The sequence below is a fragment of the Xiphophorus couchianus genome, chromosome 20 (genome assembly GCF_001444195.1).
Source record: "Xiphophorus couchianus chromosome 20, X_couchianus-1.0, whole genome shotgun sequence".
Classification (NCBI taxonomy): Eukaryota; Metazoa; Chordata; class Actinopteri; order Cyprinodontiformes; family Poeciliidae; genus Xiphophorus; species Xiphophorus couchianus.
The window spans coordinates 18,249,850-18,271,329 of NC_040247.1; the positions used below are offsets into that span (position 1 = coordinate 18,249,850).

At 37.4% G+C, this 21,480-nt stretch overlaps 2 protein-coding genes across 4 annotated transcripts in view; one reads left to right on the forward strand and one right to left on the reverse strand.

Annotated features, from left to right (window-relative positions):
- Positions 1-2,253, forward strand: part of arhgef25b (Rho guanine nucleotide exchange factor (GEF) 25b) — a 31,115-nt gene extending 28,862 nt beyond the window's left edge. For both annotated transcript variants that reach the window (XM_028002083.1, XM_028002084.1), the window contains one exon: positions 1,497-2,253. In XM_028002083.1, the coding sequence (XP_027857884.1) occupies positions 1,497-1,601 (105 nt within the window). In that variant the 3' untranslated portion in view covers positions 1,602-2,253. The remainder of the gene's footprint in view (positions 1-1,496) is intronic.
- Positions 2,254-5,164: 2,911 nt separating this feature from the next.
- b4galnt1b (beta-1,4-N-acetyl-galactosaminyl transferase 1b) lies at positions 5,165-19,128 on the reverse strand. 2 transcript variants are annotated; one of them, XM_028002088.1, is made up of 12 exons: positions 18,758-19,126; positions 16,265-16,370; positions 13,897-14,119; positions 13,631-13,807; positions 12,617-12,723; positions 9,687-9,724; positions 9,421-9,601; positions 9,003-9,095; positions 8,739-8,926; positions 8,521-8,661; positions 8,186-8,423; positions 5,165-7,415 (listed from the first exon to the last, which is right to left on the reverse strand). In XM_028002088.1, exons 3-12 carry the CDS (start codon positions 14,109-14,111, stop codon positions 7,198-7,200), a joined length of 1,596 nt encoding a protein of 531 aa, XP_027857889.1. In that variant the 5' UTR covers positions 14,112-14,119; positions 16,265-16,370; positions 18,758-19,126; the 3' UTR covers positions 5,165-7,197. The 2 variants fall into 2 exon arrangements, with proteins under 2 accessions (XP_027857889.1, XP_027857890.1); XM_028002089.1 differs by lacking the exon at positions 16,265-16,370 and having other exon boundaries at positions 18,758-19,128.
- Positions 19,129-21,480: the final 2,352 nt, after the last annotated feature.

Below are 21,480 nucleotides of genomic sequence, written 5' to 3' on the forward strand. Positions count from 1 at the left end.
AAACAGGAACGAACCATTTCATGCAGATCCAGGAGGGTTCAGGGCAAATATGGATGTGTGTTTTTGGTCTGGGAGTGGGAACATTAAATTTTTACTGCTAAAAACAATCTTCCAAAACACAATATGATTAATTTTGTAATTGACAGGGGCCCAATTTTTTTATTTTTTATTTCTTTGAACAAAAAATAAATGAATAAATTGTGGACGATACGCAACCTCCAGCCCAACAAGGCTCATGGCAGAAGAGCCAAGCAGCTTCTGCTTCTGACCAGCAACGACACTGTCAGGTTTGAAGGTCCAAGTGGATGGAAAGCTAAAGCTGCAGTTCTTCAAGAAGTTGCACCTCAATCTTTCACAGTAAGAAATGAAAAAGGACAAATCATCGGACGTAACAGATGCAGTTTGCTTAAAACACAGAAAACTTAAAAGAAACTCATGGAGCAGAAGACACGTCTGGAGAAAATAATAAAGCAGTTTCTCCATCCAAATCTATCACTCCATCTTCTTCAAACACCAAAGTAGAGCTCTCTAGTGAGCCAGTTTTAAGAAGATCTGAAAGACAGATTAAAAAACCCCAAACACTGAACTTGTGATGTTTTCTTTTGGAATATATATATATATATATATATATATAAAGGAGAAATATTATGTTTGTCTATATTTACCAGTGGTTGAAGTGTTGATTAAAGTTCTACTTTAAATAAGAACTATTTATTCTTAATGTATAGATTATTGTACTTTCAAAAAAAAAAAGGAGGATGTACTGATATAACTGTTATCAGCTTTAGCCACTAGGTGTCGGTAATATCCTTAGTCACATGGTGAAACCATGGTGTGTATCATAGAGAATTAAAACAGTGTTGGAAAACGGCTTCCCCTTCTTTCTCCACTGAAACACAACGGCCTGGTCTTCCCACAGGATGGGGAGAAGTGCGTTCACTTCCAAATTGCACATATAGGCTAGTTGAAAAAAGCTCAGAAGCACCATGAATGGCTTCACCCTGAAATAAAGGTTGTTCAAATTTGCTTAGATCTAGCAAAATGCCTGTGGAGACCCTAGGGTTGTCTCAATGCAGTGTGAAGGGGCCTTAAATAATAATTGGGTAGTAAATGCATCCGAATCAGATCATCTGCTTAACGATAACGACGACTCAAACAGTCTCTTCACTTTAACTGCCTGAAATTCAGCGTCTTGGAAAGATATCTACACTCTGAGATTCATATTGGATCCTAGCTCCCTCTGGGCAACATGTAATTAATGAGGCACATCTGATTAAAACGGGAGCAAACCGAGACCTCAGTGGACGTTTCCTTATCTATCAGATGGACATGAAACTGATTTCTGACCACATAAACCAGGTCTCACATAAATGGTTGTGCATTTGCAAAATAGTTTATTTAGTCAAAAAAAAATCCAGTTCTATTTATTAAATAAATCAATTCTTGGGAAGCAACATCTCTTACGGATGTTTTTGTGTTTGTAAATTTCCTCTCAGCCTGTGGGTGCCGGTTTCCAGACGATTGCGTTTTGTGATGGAGCGTCCTACCCAGCGCATCGTCCAAACAGCTTGGATCAGCTAAAGGAGAGCGAGCAGCACTGACCATCATTAAGGCATGAACTCATTTCACCTGTCTGGAGCCTGACAGGAGAGACTCCCACACTGCTGCACACCGGATGGCCAGAAAAACCGTACAAAATAATCCATGTCGGAATGTGTCTGAGTTTATGTGCTTATACCACATATCTGAAATACAGTTGATCAAAATGGTAGCAATGACTGAAATTTTTTAAATGTTTCATTTCACCGCAGATACGTCTTTCATGTTCCTTGATGTTGTACATGTTTAATCTTCTTCTCTCCTGTTTTTCACTGGGTATTTTAATGACTACAACGTTCATCCCTCTGAACCAACATATAAAATTCCCGAGTTGCAATCACAGCTCTGTGACACATATCTGTAGCCTGCAGTTTAAGTCTCGGATCAAATCCATATGTGCATTCCCCACAGATTAGCAAATAGCGTGTGTTTTCCGTTCAGTGGACTGTTTTTGCCCTCCCATTGTGAGTGTTATCTGGAATAAGCACATTTGGAAACTCTCACAGTGGTGTAATCAAGCCGAAAGAGGAAAAAGGGAACAAAGATTATAATGTGGTGATCATCTGTCATTGTCACTTTAGTAAACGATTGTGTGGAATCATAACAGTATGTTACTGTATGTTGTGTCTCGATAAAAAAGGTATAAAACAGAAATGTTGTTCAGGTGTGTTTCTTTTTTTAAATTTAACTTCCTGTTTTTGTTTCATGTTTAAATTTAAAATGTTTGACATTTTCTGCAGTCCTTCAGTAATCTTTATCTGCTACTATACGACTACAAATTTCAATGTACTAGGATTTTAAGAGGCCAAATCACGGACACATGATGTTCACTTTGACTGGACCATTTTGACACATAAAATGCTTTGGTGGAGGCCATTTAATGGTGGCTCCGGTTGCATGTTTCTGGTTGGGTCAACTTTCACCTCAGTTGACAGACTCTAGCCGTTTTTTGTGGTTTATATTTAGATCCATATTTTGGGGGGGTAAAATCTGATAAGCTTCTTTGAAAAAAAAAAAAAAAAAATCTTCTCCACAGCATGATGCCACCACTACCATGTTCCCCTGTGGGGATTATGTATTCAGGGTGATATCTTCCTCCACATATTGTGTCCTCTATCCATGGCAAACTGTCTGTGAATTTATTTCAACAGTCAATTTTTTGCTACCCTATTATATTATACTTATACTTTCTTCAGAAAGAAAGTTTATAACAAACTTTCTTTGTGAAGAACAGGTTTGTTGCATGCTTGACCAGTAGTTTCCCTGCTGTCTCCAACCTGAGTTGTGGATCTCAGCAACTCTTCCAGTCTCGGTGAACGGCCATGTTTTTGGAAGATCTGCAGATGTGCCGTCCTCTTTTTATTCTTGGCAAGATGAATGGAATGAAGTTTGTTCACTCATGCTCTCTAACAAACGTTAACAGGCGTTCACAGAACAACTGCATTTATTCAGACTGAATTACGCACAGATGGATTCTGATTATTCATTAGTTGACTTCTGAAGGCAACTGGATTTTATTTAAGAGTGTCAGAGGAAAGGGGCCTGAATCCAAAAGCATGGTTTCTGTTTGTTAAGTTTTTAGATAAATACAAATATAAATATTAAAGATTAGGAGACTTTCAGGAAATAGACCCAACACCATTTTTCAATTTTTGTTTTGTAGAAAAAGACATGAATCATTTTCCTTCCAATCCACAATTGCACTGTGCTTTGTGTTGGTGTATCACATAAAGCACCGTGTGATACTGTGCTTTGTGTGCACAGTATCACACTGTGATATCATTAATCTCAATTTAATGATTGAGATTTAAAATCTCAATCATTAAATCATTAAAAGCCATCATAGTAATGGGTCACAATATAAGTAAGTTTAAACAGAATTAATATTTTTGCAAAGCAGTTTGGTTTGAAATAGTTTAAAACACATAGTTTAGTCTTTGGGCCCTTGTATTATTTTCACTTGTCTCTGAAACAAAAGAAACTCTGTTAGTTTCTGAGGTAACATCCAAGGAGGATTACATGGCCATTTCTTCATGAACAGTAAGCGGTTTTGTTTTTGCTTTTCTGGTGCCTTCAGGAACCAGATATTCTACCCTAACTTTTCTGGATGTTTGTATGTTTGCACCACGCTCTACTGGAGAAAAACCGATTGTGTTTAATTCAAGTCTAAGCACTGACTGCCACATTTTCCAGTGCCAAAAACTCCAGTGTCTATTGAGATGATTAATGAGGTAAATAATTCATACTGTAGTGTGACTTTAAGAGCCAGTTCTACTGCATCTGCTTAGATGTTTTTATACTTCACATTAATTTTCACACTTGGCTGTTTTTGTCTACAGCTTTTAGGAACAACCAGTGGCTCTTACCTCAGAAATGACTTCCTTTCTGCTCAGAGAGCCTGTTTGTCGTCTCCACTGTTCGTAGCATCCAGTCCCCGAGGCTCTTCGCTCATTTACACGGTTTTAGTGTCAGACCAACACTCATTAACTCACACTGCCTCTGTATGATTCTGTAAGGCTGCAGACCCAAAATGCTTTTTTAAAAAATTATACTTTTTATTTTTTTTAAATCCTTAGCATAGTTGTTTTTATTTTTTAACAATGGGATAATTGTGTATCAATACCCTCTCTTGGGATGTATAATATATTGCTGTTGTTAGAATGTTTTTTTTTCTTTTTTTAATTTCTATGTTTGATGTTGGAACAAAAACAATTATTGCAACAGATTTGTGCTTCAGTTTTGTTCTACATCCCCAGAGCCAGTTTGATTCTGGGAACTGGAGGCGATTCCCGGCTGTGTTCCTGCTGAGCTTTTCCTTGCGTGTCTCACTGGAAGGAGCGCCCAGAGCAAAGCCACGACTCGCCTGGGAGACTGTGTGACAAACGGGCTGCAAATGCTTAAGGAACCCCCGAGGAGGAAATGGATGCTGTCCCTGGGGAGACGGATGTCATGATTTCTTTTGTGGATCTATTGGTGTCATTTTGAGTGTTTTTTTTATGATTTTAGTTTAAATCATGAGAGATTTGCTCAGATGTGCAGCAGAAACAGGACTTAGTTTATTTACATAGTTTATTTACTTGAGACGTTTACTAATTGATTTGTTTAATTTAATTGAATAAATTATGTATTTTTGCTTCCATCTAGCTACCAATCAACCAACACCAAATGATAAACAACTGAGGTTCTACAAATAGACACTATAACAAAACTTAGCTATTTTCTGGGGGGGTTTTTCTGGAAAAATTGGGTTTCATTTCCTCAAATCACACTAAAAATGACAGTCGTTTTTATTTAGCTCTGTCTAATTAAAAATGGTTTTGGGCTAGAAACTATGTGCAAATATTAACATTCTAATATAAAGCAGATATTCTGTAATAGAAATATATTTTAAAAATCTTAATCAGTTTTATTTTGCTGGGCTAAGGCCAGAAAAGGCTCTTTGAATTGTAAAGGTTGCAAATTCTTGATCTTTGGCAATCATGACAAACCAAGCTGGATGATAATCCAGGTTTATCTTGACACATTCACACAGAATGTATATAAAAAAATCTACTGCACACAGTTACATGATTTCCCTAACCACCATTTATTTTAAGGCTCGTGTGGAAATCCTTAGCAGGCGTACAAATACAGTATTTGTTAAGGGTGCTGTAATATGGTGTACATCTTCATACCTTAAAATCAATCAAAAATATATAAAACAATTTTTTTTCTATTGACATTTAGCATCATTTGAAATAAAAATGGCTCGTAATGCTGTAAAAGAAAACTTTCCATTTCAGTAGTTGTGTACTGGTAATTTTTTTTTTTTTTTTAGAGTGATGGGTGGGACAGTTTAAAGGAAATAAAACAATACATTTGTGTCAAGACAACAAATGCAGCTTTGCAAAAGATCAAATCTGTGGGCAAATTATGTTACAAACTCTGAAATGAGACAAAACAGGACTGTGCAGAAGTCTTAGCTAACAGTATTGTTAATGTTGTAATCTTTGTGTCATCAGAAATAACACGTTTGCCAACAAGAAACAAATAAATAACAAGACAGAAAAATATCCTGAATAGTTAAAATAAAATGTTTTTACAAATGGCATATTCTATGCGTCAAGAAATCGGTGAAATGGTTCAAGAGAGCCACCTAGAGGCCATGATAAAAATTATGGCATCATTACTTCAACCACAGCAGGGTTATGACATCTTTTTAAATTGTTTTTAATTATATTATAGCTTTATTTTGTTGTGACGTTTTGTTTGTCTACTTCTGTTAATGTAATGAATTTTTATGGTATGTTGCTTAGTTTATAAACAACAGTTAAATATTGCTCAGTGTCTGTTTAGCTTCTATAAATTACAGGAGTAGTTCTTGTTCTTCATACTTTGGTTCATTTTTAGGTGCAGAATTCAAAGAGGTCAAATTATTGATTATGTATACATTGATTGTATAATGAACACTCAACAGAACATGCCATTTTGAAAAAAATTACTCAATGTCTTACAACTTTTGCTGTCGCCAATCCGTGGGCTAAGGGCCCGGCGCCATGGAGGAGTATGGAGTGCCGTAATTGAAATGCTTGTGTGAGGGGTAAAAAAAATCGATTTCACATCAGTTGGAATGGCTAATAAATAAAAATAAATAACAATTCATGAACACACAAGCGAAGGACATTAGATCTATAAATTTAGGATGAATTAGTCAGTTTAGTTCCTGTTACTTATTATTTCAGTAAACAAAAATGTTTTCTCAATTTCAGTTTTTGTTATTTTGTTCATTTTAGTTAAGTATAATAACTTTGCACCACACACTCTTTGACTTTCGGTACCTAAACGGAATAGAAACATTATCCGTGTTTCTGTCACTCACAGCTTTCTTCTGACTCTGACTAATTGCTTCAAGAACTCAATTAGTTATTCTACCTGCTTGTTTTTTAATTAGTCATTGATTTTATTGAGTGATATTAACATGCACTTTGGTTCATCCATGTTTCCTTTTGGGCAGCATTTCAAGATGCATTTTTCCTTTCATTCACTGGGCTGCAAACACACAAACTGGAAAGCTCCAGACGGTTTCAGACAAACAACCAAAGCTGCTCCCCGATCTCTCTACAGCAGCCGTCGCTCCAGATGGACAGATTAAGAAGTTTCTCTCTCTCAGACGGGGCTTTGAGGGAGGACTGTAGGTACGGAGGTGGAAAAAAGGTGACAAAAATAACTGAAGCACTCCAAAGTCTGCAGCCAGACCTTTGAATCTGAATATTCTTCATGTGGCACTGGAAAATTCAGGATTGTCTCCTACGGAGAAGTGTCTCACACCAATAATGGAGTTCTTGTTCTCACTCCATCCGTGTCATAATTGGTTTCCCGAGCAAGAAAACACATATCTCACAGGAAAACAATGTGAAAAAGAAGACTGTCTAGGTCTTTCCAAAATAAATCCCATCAATCCTCTCTTCAGGTTTTTACAGAACTGCCTCAAAGGCAGGTGACAGCAGAACAAACCAAGCTGCCACGAGTTTTATGTGTCAGTGCAGGGTGGAGAAAAATGCCTTTGGAGATTCAGGAAGAACAGACAAACCTTCAGAGAGACCAGGAGAGATGTGAACGCTAATTACGAGTCAAACACTGAAACCGGTTTTTGAAGTACAGGAGGCCATTTTTTGTACGTGTGGCGTCAGAGGAAGCTGGAGGGTAGCGAAACTTGGCGTATGTCTTGTCGCTTTCTGACTGGGTGACCCATGGTAGTTTGATTTTGGTTGCGTGATTGATGATGACGTCGTCACAGGAACCAACGTGGAGAGATCCAAGGCCGTCGATGAAAAACTCTAAAAAAGAAATAAGAAGACAAGAGAACTCAGAACATCGAATCATTCATCATTTTGGTTTGTCTTTTCAATAATATCACATATTCCTATATGAGATAGTAAGCAGATTTGCTTAACTACATATTACATATTGCACTGATTGGTTCTTCTCTATCCTAGGAATGCTGTGGTTGGATGAAAACAATCGGTATGTGGTATGTGGAAATTTTGTGCAATATTTTCCCTCTAAGTGTTTTGTACATGATGTGCTGGAGCGTCAGGGTGGCGGCAAGCACAGACATTTCATATCTTCTGTCAGAGTTAAGCATGTCAGACACATATTTAGCAACTGAGTGTGACATAAATGCTCTACACCACAAACTATTGTTTTTTTAGATAAATATATGCACTCACATTAGTGCCACAAACATAGCACCACAGAAATGAAGTATATGAGCAAAACTGCATAAAAAGTGTAGGTGTCAACACCTACATCTCCCCGGAGTGTGATACTCATGCACTGCAGAGAGGATGTGCAAGTTAATTTGAACTGTTTGTCAAAGTTTAAAATAACTACTGTTTCATCTGCAGCTGTTGCCTCAAAGCTTTTCTAAAAATATCACAGTGAACACTATGTTCACTATGATAACACTATGAGAACATTAGGTGAACCCTATTTTTAGTCAGCATCGTATCTTCAAATGTGGTTTAAATGATCCAGAAAGGAATAAAATGCACATATTTTGCTGTTTTGATAATAAATTTGATCTCAGTGTTTTTACTGTACTCACCCAGGTGAGCTACCCTGGCGAGACGGGGGTCAAAGCCGACCTGCTGGACTTTATCCGTGCGAGCTAAGAAGAAATTAATGACCCCATCCGTCACAACGCAGTTAGGAAATCCCTCAATTGTGTGATGAAATCCTCTTCTCATGTGCAAACAGTCTCCGTCTTCCTCTCCTGGCTCGATGGAGATGGTTTGTCGGTAAGTAGCTGTGTACCCTGTAGCTTCTCGCACTGCACCCCCAACCTACAAAAACACAAGAATGGAAAACATGGAGTCAAATCTCCGCGATAAAACTTTATAGACTCATTTTGAGCAACAATTTATCTTCCAGACCACCAACCAGATCCAGAGTGGTCCTCTCTAAAACATCTACAAGCTTCTCCAGCTTGGTATTGGCCGTGAAGAAGAAGTCATCGTCCACCCAAAGCACATATTTGGTTGTGACCTGAGAAACAGCCAGGTTTCGTCCAGCAAACCAACCCTACGACACAAGAGGTTTGAGCTCTACAGACTCAGAGAGAATTAGCTGCAACAGCAGAGAAAGACCAGCTTGCTTACCTTCCCAAAAGGCATGATGTACTGCTCGATGTAAGGCCCAGAAATGGTTTTTGGGTTCTCACTGTCATCAGCAATTATTATCGTGACTGCAGGATAGTATTTTCTGATACTGTCAATAAGCTTTTGAAGCTTTTCATAACGCAGGAAGGTCTTTGTCGCTACGGTAACAAGCGCACTGACGTTGTACTCTGCAGAGGGCAGACAGATTTTATGTTAAGCACTCTTTCTGCAGAAATCACAAATAAAAAGATCATGCTACTGTACCTTCCTGAGGTCCAGTGTCGTAAAGTTTTGGAGTTACTCCATGACGGATCTTGATGCTGAAGGCAGCTTGATGACCTTCTGTCTCAAGCTCCACTAAGGGACACAAAAAAAAAAAAAAAGTGATTCGTTTCCTCTCTATTTTGGAAAATAACGACCCATCTAAATGCAGTGCTAGTTAAAAACTTCACATCCACTCACTATGTACAGGTACATATTATTTTGTGCTTTTAGAGATGCATTTGAACAGTATGAAATATTTCAAAAATATCAAGGATCAAACCATCATAAATCATCTTAGAATAGTTTCATTGTGCGCGAACTGAAGGAGGATTTTATACAAATATAAAAATGGGAAAAACTGTAATTAATTTGATAAAATTTTTAGCAATAACCACTTCTAAATCTGAAGAGGTCTTACCTGTGTCTGCAGTGTTGGGATGAAACATTGTGTTTGTGTAGGTGACAAACTGCAGCTGTCGGTTCAAGTTCAGCAGCAAACTGCTGGACAGACTCATATGCATCCCTCCATCACCTTTTATTTTCACTCCCTCCACTTCTGCTGCTACGTTTAGTGTTCCTAGTGTGGCAGTAATGTTTATCTGCAGCAGGACGGAAGATGAAATGGAAAAAGTTACAGAAATCCACAAATCTGGACAGCAGAAAATAAAACAGGAGGATACTTACTGTGTAATTGTCTCTGGGTAGGTCGTGTAAGGCCAAGCCTGGAACGATAAGTTAGTTTTAATTTGACTTGCAGGAGTTTTCAGTTTTTCAAAACGGCGACAGATGCTGCTTTGGGATATTTCTCAGTCAGTGGTAAAAATTACTTCACTCACAAACAATGCAGAAAAAACTTTTTGATACAAGAATCCTGTTTGAGAAAAATGAAGTGTCATGATCCCTTCAGTTTTTTCCTGTAATTGTTTTTGTTCTTCTTTAATGAACAAACATACCGACCATACCCAGTTTGTGTCTGTGATTTGGTTTAAGCTCTACCTCGTCAAATGTGACAAAGGGGAGACAGGATGGAGTCCTGACTTTACCTAACACATATAGTTAGGCAGTCCTGATTGAAGCTTCATGCAGCATCGTTGTTATCAACTGAGACAGTACAGACATGATGGCATCTGGTTTTAAACTCTCCTGCTTTCTCCCAGAACATACAACATATTAGCATTTGACAATATTTTAAAGAACACATGAAATTTAAGTTGTTTTTTATGAGATAGTAATAATCATATTGAAACAAATTTTTACAATAATCTCTCACGTTGAGTTTTAGGGGAAAAAACAACTATTATTTATTGATACCTTCGTCCCATTGATACAGACTTCTTGTCGTTTTTAAAAGTGTCATTTTTGATTACACTTTATTTGAAGGGTTTGCACAAGACTGACATGGCACTGTCATAAACATGACATAACACCTGCCATGAACATGACCAAAGACAAAGGAGCAGGTGAAATATTCCCCAAGAAAATTTTGTAAGTCATTTTTGTGTTACTATTTTCTCCAGGTGAAGGAGAGTGTGAGGGGACAAGTGGGGAAAGGAGAGCAGGAATCAACATCCACCAGCTGAGTTAACAAGTTACGATTTAGACAGCTATTGTTGTCAAATGTAAAACTAGTATTTAATCTATTTATTTATTAATAAACTTCTTGCAAACATCCACAAACCATGGTGTCTGGTTGGAAAAATTTTTAAATGCTCATTAAGTGAAAAGATACATTCATATGCCTAAAACTAGACATTAAATGATGCATTCTGAATAACAGGCTGTATGAACTTCTGCCAAACAAATATTTGATCAGAAATAATTACATTGTACTTTATAACAACCAGTCAAGTTTACTAAACATTTGTCTGCCAGTCTACCAACTGGCATTGGTAGACTGGTATTGTCTACCAATGCCAGTCTACAAGAATGGAATGCATCATTCTTGGAATGTTTTTTAAATAAATGCTGAATTAAGATCACATTGTTTTTTGATTATTTGTTTTTGCTCCTTTTTTTAAGTGACCACAGTGGATTGAGTCATCACCCACTATGAGAATGTCCAGAAGAGATTCACCAAGTTTGAATTCATGAAAAGGCTTTCACCATGATTAACGTTGAGTACAACCATTGCAAGAACAGCTATAATTTCTGAGAGCTGCTTCCAGGAAATTAAGACAAGAAGATGATCTCCCTGTTTTCAAAGCGTTACAGGAAGGCCATAACAAAGGAGATAGCTGACACAATCGAAGCAAAAAATGTTAGGACTGTTGAAAGAACCTTTTTTCTTAAGTTAAAGAATAAGTAATTCTGTTTTAGTTTTTCAATCAGTATTTCAGACCCTTTGTTTGAAGAACAAGTAATCCTTTGTTTTATTTGTACAAAGCGTTCGTTCTACAGCTGTGATGGTAGTTACAAATAGTTCAGTTTTCCACTTGAGGGAAGACTTAATATTACTGACTATCAGTATAGCATTTGACACTGTAATAACACTTAATAACATCATAACCATTGCTACTTGTTTCACTTTATTTGAGGTAAGAGTTAATATTAATGATAGGTATTTTCTCAACCTATATAAAAAGAACCACAGACAACGTTACTCAGTTTTCAACCAAATTCTTGCAAGAATTGAGAAGGCACAGAGGATCAGCTCCTACAAGCCGATCTCCTTGCATTATGCCATTCTGCTGCAGAACTTGTCTTTTTATTAGCAGAGAAAGGGAGTGAATGGAAAGTGGGAGAGTGATCTTAACAAAAAGGGGGCTACCCTGATAACAAGGAAGGGAAACAGGAACTAAATTCTACACACAGACAGTTAGAGGCAACTAAGGAGTATCTCAGGAAGGCCCCCTAGAGAAGCACCTGTGAAAACATGCTTGAGGTCAAGGAAAGGTTAGTTATGTCTTACACACAGTTTAACAAGTTCCTCCTCTCTGGGGTGAGAACACTAAACCTTAAAATAAAAAACAACTAGTAATATAAAACTACTAATGTAAGAAAGATAACAAAACATAATAATTCTAACAATTAATGATACTATCATGACACTTAATAACATCTTCATAACTGTTGTTACTTGTTCCAATTGATGTAAGAAGAATTATTAATGACTTTATCATTAAATGATTTGACAGGGTAATAAAGCTTAATGAAATCTTTATTGTTGGTTCTACTCGTTCCACTTTATTTCCGGCAGGTGGAAATATTAATGACTGTGTTGTTAAAGCTTTTGACAGTGTAATAACACTTGATGACATCTGTAACTAGTCCAATGTTTAGGGAGAAATATTAATCTCACAATTATAATGATCTCGAAACGGTCACAATTAAAACTAACAACAAATAATATTGTAATGTAATAATACTCAAAGATACGCTTGCAATGAACAAATACTAAAAACACAGTGAATACTTCTTATTATAATTGTCTTGTTGCAGATTACCAGTCACACTGGTGTAGAGTTTTGCAGCTCCCTTTTAAAATCTGGACTGATTGAAATTACTTTAAAAGACTAGATAAAAGTCAAACTTTTTGAATCCAAATATTTTAAAACATTGAGAAATGACTCAAGACTTTTACACAACATGAGGAGAGATGTCGGGTAAAGTAATACCTGGGATGATGATTGTTTTCAGGGGCCGTACTTCCACCCCCTGTGTTGGATATTGCAGGGGATTGTTGGCCTCAGCGATGATGAGCGTGTCTGCAGCAGTCTTGGATCTGATGAGGAAGGTTTTTGATCAAAACTATGCAAAAAGCAATCAGATCATCTTGAAACCAACTCTTTACGAGAACAAGCAGAGATTATGTATGGGTTTGTTTGCTCTTTGAAAATGGCTGCGGGCAGCATAGTGTATAGAGGTAAAGTGGCAGCCTGTTAGTCCTCGACGCAGCGGTTCAATTCCTGACTCTGAGACACCTTCCATCTTTATCTATTTCCTGTCTGAGCTGCTGCAAATAAACACCACCGGTGCCACAACAACCTTCTAAAAAACAAGCCTGAAACTGCAGAACGTAGCACCTATAACCAATGAAACACTAAAGACAGCTTTATATTAAATATATAAACCTGAATTATAAATACACTTTTATGAACGGAGACATGCAGTGTCACTGTCACTTCAACAAGGCTTTGTATTTCCTGTTTTCATTCCAGGTGAGAAAACAGTTCATGTCATCAACCCTTTTGTCTGATTTGAACAGACTGTTAATTATGTAACTCATTATTGACTAGATGCTGTTGATATTTTATGTCTGCAGAGTTTCCTATTAGATATATTCCACATAAATTGTTAATTGAAAATAAATTGTTTAAGTATTATGATCCTATCTTTTTAAGTTCTTCCACCCAACAAAAAAACCTGTCTTGTCTTTTAATTTGATATTTAAAAACACCAAATATTACCCATAAGCCATCAGAATAATCAGTATAATTTTATCAGTCTAATGTTCTCTGTTTTTCCACATAATTTAGTTGATCACTTGATTTTGGTAAATATGGCCAGTATTTCTTTTTTTACAAGATATTTCTGTGTGTTTTTCTGTGTCTATGGATGAACAAACAAAAATAATAATAAGTGCCCTAATGAGTTTTGTTCCCAGGCTTCACTGTAACTTCCTTATTTACCTCATTTGGAAACCTCTGTACTCTTTAGCTCGTCTCATCTTCATTTCCTCCAGCTCAGAGGCGTCAAAGGCCGTGTGTAGAGAGTGAGCTGACACCCGCGGGAACAGCAGCTGGGCGAAGGGCAGGTTTACTCCTGGACTCTCACCCTCACAAACGCACCCATTGCGTGCCAGCAAGCTGAGTGGACAACCAAATTCACATGTAAGTAGATTTTGATTCACACATGAGGTAAAATGAATTCATGATACCAAGAATACAAGCCTTACCCTGCTACACTTTTCCTGATATGAAAGGGGACGCTGCTTAACTGATGGTCCAGTTCTGGCAGCCTCTCCTCCAGGTGCCTCTCCACTGTCGGCCCTAGATGCTGCCACACGTCCACCGTGTTGTAGGCACGAGTGGGCCATGAGTGGAGGAGAGCCAGGACCAGCACCACAGACACCAGGATGGCGAGCAGCACCGTCTTTCTCAGGGACCGCATACTGAAACCTGTCGCGTAAGGTGTAGACAGGTCACCCATTAGTTGCTTAATTGTCAAGTACACACCCTATGAGACACCCTGCAATATCCAACACAGGGTGTGCCACTCAAGAAACCTCAGTGGAATTCAAAACGTTAACGAAACAGTGAACTACAAAAGCTGGGAACTATTATGATTAACTCTCGCATGGACAGGAAATGGAATCTGTAATCTAATTTTATGTATAAACAGATAATGTGTGTAATCAGCCAATATTGTCTCAGAGATAAAAAGCAAAAACTCAGTGAGGATTGGGTTTTTATAACTGTAATGGATGTTTTCCTCTCAAAGCTAGAAGAAAACTGGTTTCAGAAACCTTTGTACCTCCATATGCTTCATTATGGAGATGTTCTATGTATGAATGCTTCTGCCAAATGTCTTCATTCATTACACATGTAAGCACCATGTGTAATGAATTTCAATGAAACACTTTTTTGAACCAAGGAAACAGTATAAACAACACTGTCACTATGCAGCCTGTTATGATATGAGTATTTTCTATACTTATGTGTTATTACACAATCAGCAGTTTGATTTCTAAGAACTTTCCTCCTATGGGTGAAAATAACAGAGAGGTTTTTATTTGTATGTGTCATTTTAACTCATGATTCAGTTGAATTTGTTGTCAATTCAGTTATTGTGTATTTTGTCGCTTTCATAGCATTTAAAATGTTCAGTTGATAAATTTATATTATTTCAACTTATAACTTGGTTTTACTTGGATTTTCAAACCATTTTCTAAATAAAAATTTCTTATGAATTTTTATTTACATTATTAATCTTAATTAGAAACAAAGATGGCATCACTTGAATAAGCAAGAGAAAAGCTCTGAGGTAATATTAGCCATTTTGAAACAATTGTTTGAAAAGCAAAAGAAACAACTGTTTTAAGAAAATAAACTGTCTGGTCATTTATTTATTTTCACATTTGTCTTATATTCTGTCAAATGCTGAGATTTGTGTATTTAAATATGGAGATGGTAAAAAACAATTACCTTTTTTTTTCTTTACAGGAAAAACTGCCTCCTGTTTTTTCAGGAAACCATAAATACAACAATGCTGCTCAAAGTGACAAATGTCATTCTGTGAAAATAGTTTTTGCCTGGACAACTTTCTCTGTGAAAAGAAAATTCATGTTGCATCCTCATTTGACATCTGTAGTATTGTTATTATTTTTAGGAACTCTAGTAAAGACTTGGTTACATGTCCAATCCTTCAGGCCAGTTTGAATAATTATATTTTCCCATTAGCCAAGCTGGGAGATGAGTGTTGGAATCACTGGTCCAGAAACCCAGTCAGGTTGACTGGGAGGTGACAGATCCAGATCTCAGTAAGGTGTTCTGCTTCTTCTCCTAAAGTGTGTAAGGTGGTTCTATTGATGATCAATACAATCTTTGAGTGAAGAATAATCGATATAGTGATGTAAATAACATCTGAAGTCTAACAAATACACTTTGGATTTGTAATAAAACCATAGATTGTGAGACTGAATTTAAATAAACATACTTTGTATCATTTACTATGTGCTGTGCCTGACTAAATATAGACAAATAGTCCATATTAAAGACTAGTTGTGTTTATTGTTGGCATATTTTTTATCTTTTTAACAGTTAACCATGTTGACACAAAGAAATTTGTATCTGGTTTCATTCATTTTCTTGGCCAGCATTGTTACTCTTTTTTATTCCCTCACCATTCTAGTTCCTCGCAGCCACACATTTTTTCTAGCAAACCACAATAAGGTCTTTATCCTCTCAATGTGACCAACAACAACAAAAAAAGGAATAATCTGCTTGTGAGCTTCAGTGCTTCGATCGGTCATGTTGTCCATATACAGTATAGCTCTGTTTATTAAGACAGAGCTATACTGTGAGATTATGTGAGAATTCACCCATTTGTGAAAGCAATTAAGAAAACACAACATAACCAAACAGAATCCATTACAAGCCTCCAGATGTGACGTAGTGTGAATGGAGCACAACACAAGCCTCTGTGTTGTCGGGTCTGAGAGACACTCTTCTTTTGAACAGATGCCTGCAGCACAGCTCAGGCTACAGTAATCATTACACAGCATAGACTGCATTTTAGAAAAACTCAATCTACTCAAATTTTACCTCAGTGGCTCGATCCAGTCAGAGAATTATTAATCTTTGTTGGGAGGAACCAGCATTTCCAGAAACCAAGCAGGCAGTGATGTGTACATCTGAGTTTCTGCTCCATCTGCAAGTAAGTTAACAAAACAATCAACCCAGTTATTCTGGAAGTTCACTATCAAAAGCAGAGTAACTCTGTCTTGTTAGTTTTTATTACTTGATTGATTTCACAATTAACTTTATCATAGTTCTAATCTGATAAATATGCAGAAATCTTCTTACTGCTAAGTAGCAGAGGGTGCTCGTAGAAAACATAAAAAATGCATGCCTCAGGTTGATTTTTAATAGATTGTTTAGACACTTTAGTTAATGCACATTAATATAAATTGACAGCCATTTTCCTCATTCCATGTGTCAGGATGATTTGAGTTCACACTCCTGTCCAGGAAACAGGGCATGGTTTACTCTGTCCTGTTTCCTCTGCCAGTATGCCAGCTGTTTCTCGTCCTCTAATTTCCTTTGCTTGCCCTTTCCCTCAGCTATCCTGCCTCACATGTAACTCTTAACTCTTCTGCTTCCTTTGCTGCTTTCTCTTCTCTCCACACTATAAAGTCTAATAGCTACCCTGACTTACAGAAATTAGTTAACTTTATTAGGCTAACAATAAAATGCACTATCGTCTTAATATATATGAAGTGAAAAACACAACACATTTATTGTTTAGAGTGAACATTACTTTATTTAGAGTTAAGCTCACTCGTAAACAGTAAGTTACCAGCATCTCTTTCACTGCGCATTTAAAGAAGAAGTGTGCATGTGCAGATCAAATAAAACAGAAATGTCTCAAAATAATCTTAAGATGTTTTCTAAATTTACATAGTCCAGCGGCTGACCTCGAGATGGCAGCAGTTAATGTAAACCCAACTTAGCATAGCGCAAATCATAATATATTTATATTTTTTTCAATTTCAGCGAGTATGGCAGTAACTTCGATCTGCTGCTACAGTTTGTGCTGAGCTCCGTTACGATGTGAAGAGCTGAAAGCTATAGCTACTGGATGTACAGACAAAACAGATATTGATCATTCCCTTTAACTGCTTGAGTATTCCTACAACACACACCACTGGAAAGTGATGTCGGCAGGACAGAAAGTTTACAGCATTTCCCTGTTGAAATGTAATGTTTTTGTTTGGTTTCATCACAGGATTGGGACACTGATTAATCTAGTCAGGATGTTGAGTGTTTAGTAGATTTAAATAGTAATTCTGGTTTACTAAGTTAAAAGTACATCTGAAGTAGTTCAGATGTACATCTTGCAAGTCATCCTGGCAAGATGTCAAGCAAGTACATCCTGCTTGAGTTTAGTTCCTTAAACTCATCTGTAAGTGTATTCCACAAAGGTTGCGCTAATGGGTATAACTTTAAATATGTAGTTCTCTACTTGTTTTTTTTTTATTGCAATCAGTTTGCATACTTTTTAATGGTATCTAATTGGATTTTACTTAAGCTATCTGGATTGCATTGTTCTCCACTGATTTTTCTGTTACTCAGCCCTTTTCCTCACTCCGTGTCTCAGGTTGATTTTTAATACATTGGTTAGACTCTAACCAAAGCATCTGCTGTCAAAGCAAGTTTTCTTTGTGTTAATTCTTATTAATGACTTTGCTCTCCCTGCATGCAAAACTTTGGGTCATCCATTACACTCCAAACATGACAATAAGCACTCAAATATATTGGTTTTAGCATCAAATTATTGTTGATGCTAAAGAAAATAAAACCTGATGAAAAATGTAAGGGAGAATTATTTTTATTTATTTATTTTTAACAGAAATTAGGCTGATGTTACAATTCAACGTTAAAAGGAAGTTAGTGCGTAAAACTCCAATGTAAAAAGGGGGAAAGGAGTAAATGAGTGAAAAATAAAATAGGAATATTAGGTTTTAATAAGGGCAAAAACAGGACGACATGCCTTTGTCAGTTTGGTGTCACAATCAACATGCCTGCTGGTGAGAAGTGGCTCACAGGCAGGAACTATGAGGAGCATTGTTGGGATATTCTGAGGGTTCCTCCCAAAGTGGCAGAATCACTGCTCATTTGGGTCCATCTTTCTAACGCCACATCCCATCCACCGACCGACATCTGTGATAAAAATGGGAGGATAACGCAGTTCTCCGTCCTTCCGAAACAGCGGGGCTGAAATGCCAATCGGCAAGCAGCAAGCAGGCCCATTAGCCTATACCTTTAACGGTGAAAAATACTGCAGGGGAGCTCCATGTAAAAGGCGAATGCACGCTTTACATCCTAAACCCATTTGACAAATGCAACCTCACCCCTCATTTAGGCAATCTCTTGCACACAAATACATTTTTTGCTTGTGTGTTGCTTAAAAAAAAAGACTGTTCAATGTTCATCTGGAGCTCGAAGCATCGTCAAAAACATCCTCCTGAGAACGGGCCCTTTTGTCTTTAATTAGTGGCTTATTATTGAAGGAATTAAAATGAACGGGCTCCTCACCTCAGTTAAGACGCGCTCCAAGACGTGTCACCTCCCTGCTGCACATTGCGCTCCCCTGTGATGACGGATCCGTTCCGCGGCGGACTGATGGAAGTAAAACCAGATATAGGGAGCAAATGGGGTAGACTGATAATAAGGCGGCCGCCGCACATCGCAGCACACAGCAGCAGCAGCAGCACTCTGTGGATGGACGAATGCTCCCCCTGCAGCAACAGCGGCTGCAGCGCAGCGGAGAGGCACCGCACCTACACGCCGAGAGCCAGAGGGATGTCTGAGCTGCACAAGCTCCAGCCTGCCCTGACAAATGGAATGCTCATTTATTTTGAATTGCTCAGACTGGAGCGTGTTCACCTCAAAAGCATAAAATGCTTTAAAAAAAACACACAAAAAACCACAAATCGCTTTTGTTGCAGCAATGTGTACAGTCAGAGTGTACCCTGGCCAATCCCTTCCTTCTGCTACTCTGCACACAACCCCCCACTCCACACTCAACTCAAGATGGGTGTGGCTGTCAATAAAGTAGAATATGATTGTAAATGTAATTGAATGACAGATTCCCACATCCTACACTGAGCCTACTTTGAAATGTGTTTCGGCCTTTTCAGAGCAGCTCAGTTCCACTTACCAGCTGTTTTTGGTATGGAGTAAGAACAATGGAAATACATGACCCCTTAATGAACAGAGTACTTTCATGTTATTTGTACTTAAAGGGTCAGTATTATGTAAAAGTGCCTTTTTTTTAGCTTTACATCAGGTTGGGATACTATTCCCTCATAAACAAGAATCAAAGTGTTACTTTGATTCTTTCATGCATGTTTGAGAAATCCTTTAAGCGTCGCCTTCGAGAAGCAGTTCCTCCTCTTAGCTGTGGTTTCCAAGCTTCTGAGCCTCTGCAGTAAAGACCACCCCTCCACAATGGCTTCCTCGCTCAGCTCCTTCAGACTAGCCAGCAGCAATTAGCAAAGACCTAGTGGAACTGCACATCTGCTGACCTAATTATGCCAGCTACTGAAAGCAGAGTGCCAGAAAGAGCAAGAATTTCTTAAAGAGACAGAGGCTCAATTTCAAGGAGTTAAATTGTGAAGTCCAATTTCTTTCAAGTTATATTTAATATATGCAGCATTTTTATAACAACTGACAGTAACATTTGTTGGAAATCAGACTTCTGGGAACCAAAAATGTTCCAATCTCGCACAGTGACATAAAAATCGTTGAGAATCAGAATTTGCACCAATATTTGCTTTATGGAATTATTAATAACTGTAATCAATAGATTACTCTGAATTAAATTATTAATAAATTTAAATGTTTTAGTTTAACTGGAGTACCTATTCCAGTATCTCTGGAATCATAAGCCAATCTCAGTTTCTTCACACAGCTATGGCTGTTCACTGACTCACTTATTTCTAATCAAGTCTGAGAATTTATGAACAAAATAAAATCCAATCAGATTAATGAACAAACAATGGACAAATGAAGTGGAACACTGACAAATTTATTTTAAAACTAACTAACTAATTAAACAAGAAAACAAAGGGAAAATCAGATATGCAGAACCAAATCTGATTTGTGTTTGTCCCCCTTTTCAGATGAGTGTGATGAGGTAGAGGGAGAAAAACAAAACAAAAGAGATGGAGGATGTCAGGTCACATTCTAGACTCAGACCTGTCCAAAACATGAGACAAAAAATTATAAAGCTCCACATGTTGTAGCTAAACTCTAAGATAGACAATGTGTGTGTGGAGAAGTCAAGGAAGGAAGAGAAAAGGAAGCAGGAGGCAGAGTGGGAGAAGAGAGTCAGTGAATACTACACTTAATTAAATTCTGGATCCAGACAGTCTAACATGTGGCAGACTCAAAACAGCAAAGCAAAAATATAACATAAGAATAACACAGAATATAACCAGCAAAATATTAAGTAAGCATTCAACAGAGAAGCGATTCACAAAAACACCTAATTCAGCCCAGATACGTGACGGTCTTGCTGTTTTGTTGAAGTCAGTCAGGTTCAAGCAGTGTTCAAAAATCCAAAAATGGAAGGAAAAGCAAAAAAAAGAAAAAGAAAAAAGAATTGTTGCACATTTCTTTTGATTGGAGCATGCTATTTTTACACCTCTGCAGGAAAGAATTTGCAGTAAATTTCTCCATTTACATTTACAGTCTCTTATTTTTATCTTTCTATTTCTATTTTTTTTTTATCTTAGTTTGAATATGTGTGCCTCCATTTACATTTAACTGGGAGCTAGTACACCTGAGTGGGATAATATTTCCCTTCTATTAGAGAAACAACACTTTTATTTTGGTCTTCTGAGCTCCTTGTCCATGCTGTCCTTGGAGTGTAATTCTCACAGCCATTGTCAAATCCTCTACTGGTTGGTTACATGTGTGTGAGTGTGTGAATGAGTGGAAATCCATATAAGCCATTATGTGTTCTATAAATATGAAGCACATTTTAAGTACTCGTTTCATCCCAACAGCGAACTGTTTTTTGTCCCCGTCATCATATAAGATGCAACAATTTCATTTAAAATTTGAAAATGCAGGGAAACAGAAAAAGTAGGCAATAAAGAAGCCATTCATTTCTATGCAATGTGCCTCATCAATCACGCCAATTGTTGTGTTTATGCACGCCTTTCTCCAAAAACGTGTGTTTATTTTATAAGAAGACAAACCCTGAAAGCTAGTCGTGCCTGCAGAATCAACAGCGCCGCCCCTTCAAAATC

Coding starts and splice junctions, on each gene's coding strand:
- b4galnt1b (XM_028002089.1), bottom strand. CDS start 14,111: ATGCGGTCCCTGAGAAAGACGGTGCTGCTCGCCATCCTGGTGTCTGTG. Junction 12,724..13,630: donor TACAGAGGTTTCCAAATGAG/GTAAATAAGGAA, acceptor CTTCCTCATCAG/ATCCAAGACTGCTGCAGACA. Junction 9,725..12,616: donor GAAAACAATCATCATCCCAG/GTATTACTTTAC, acceptor TTATCGTTCCAG/GCTTGGCCTTACACGACCTA.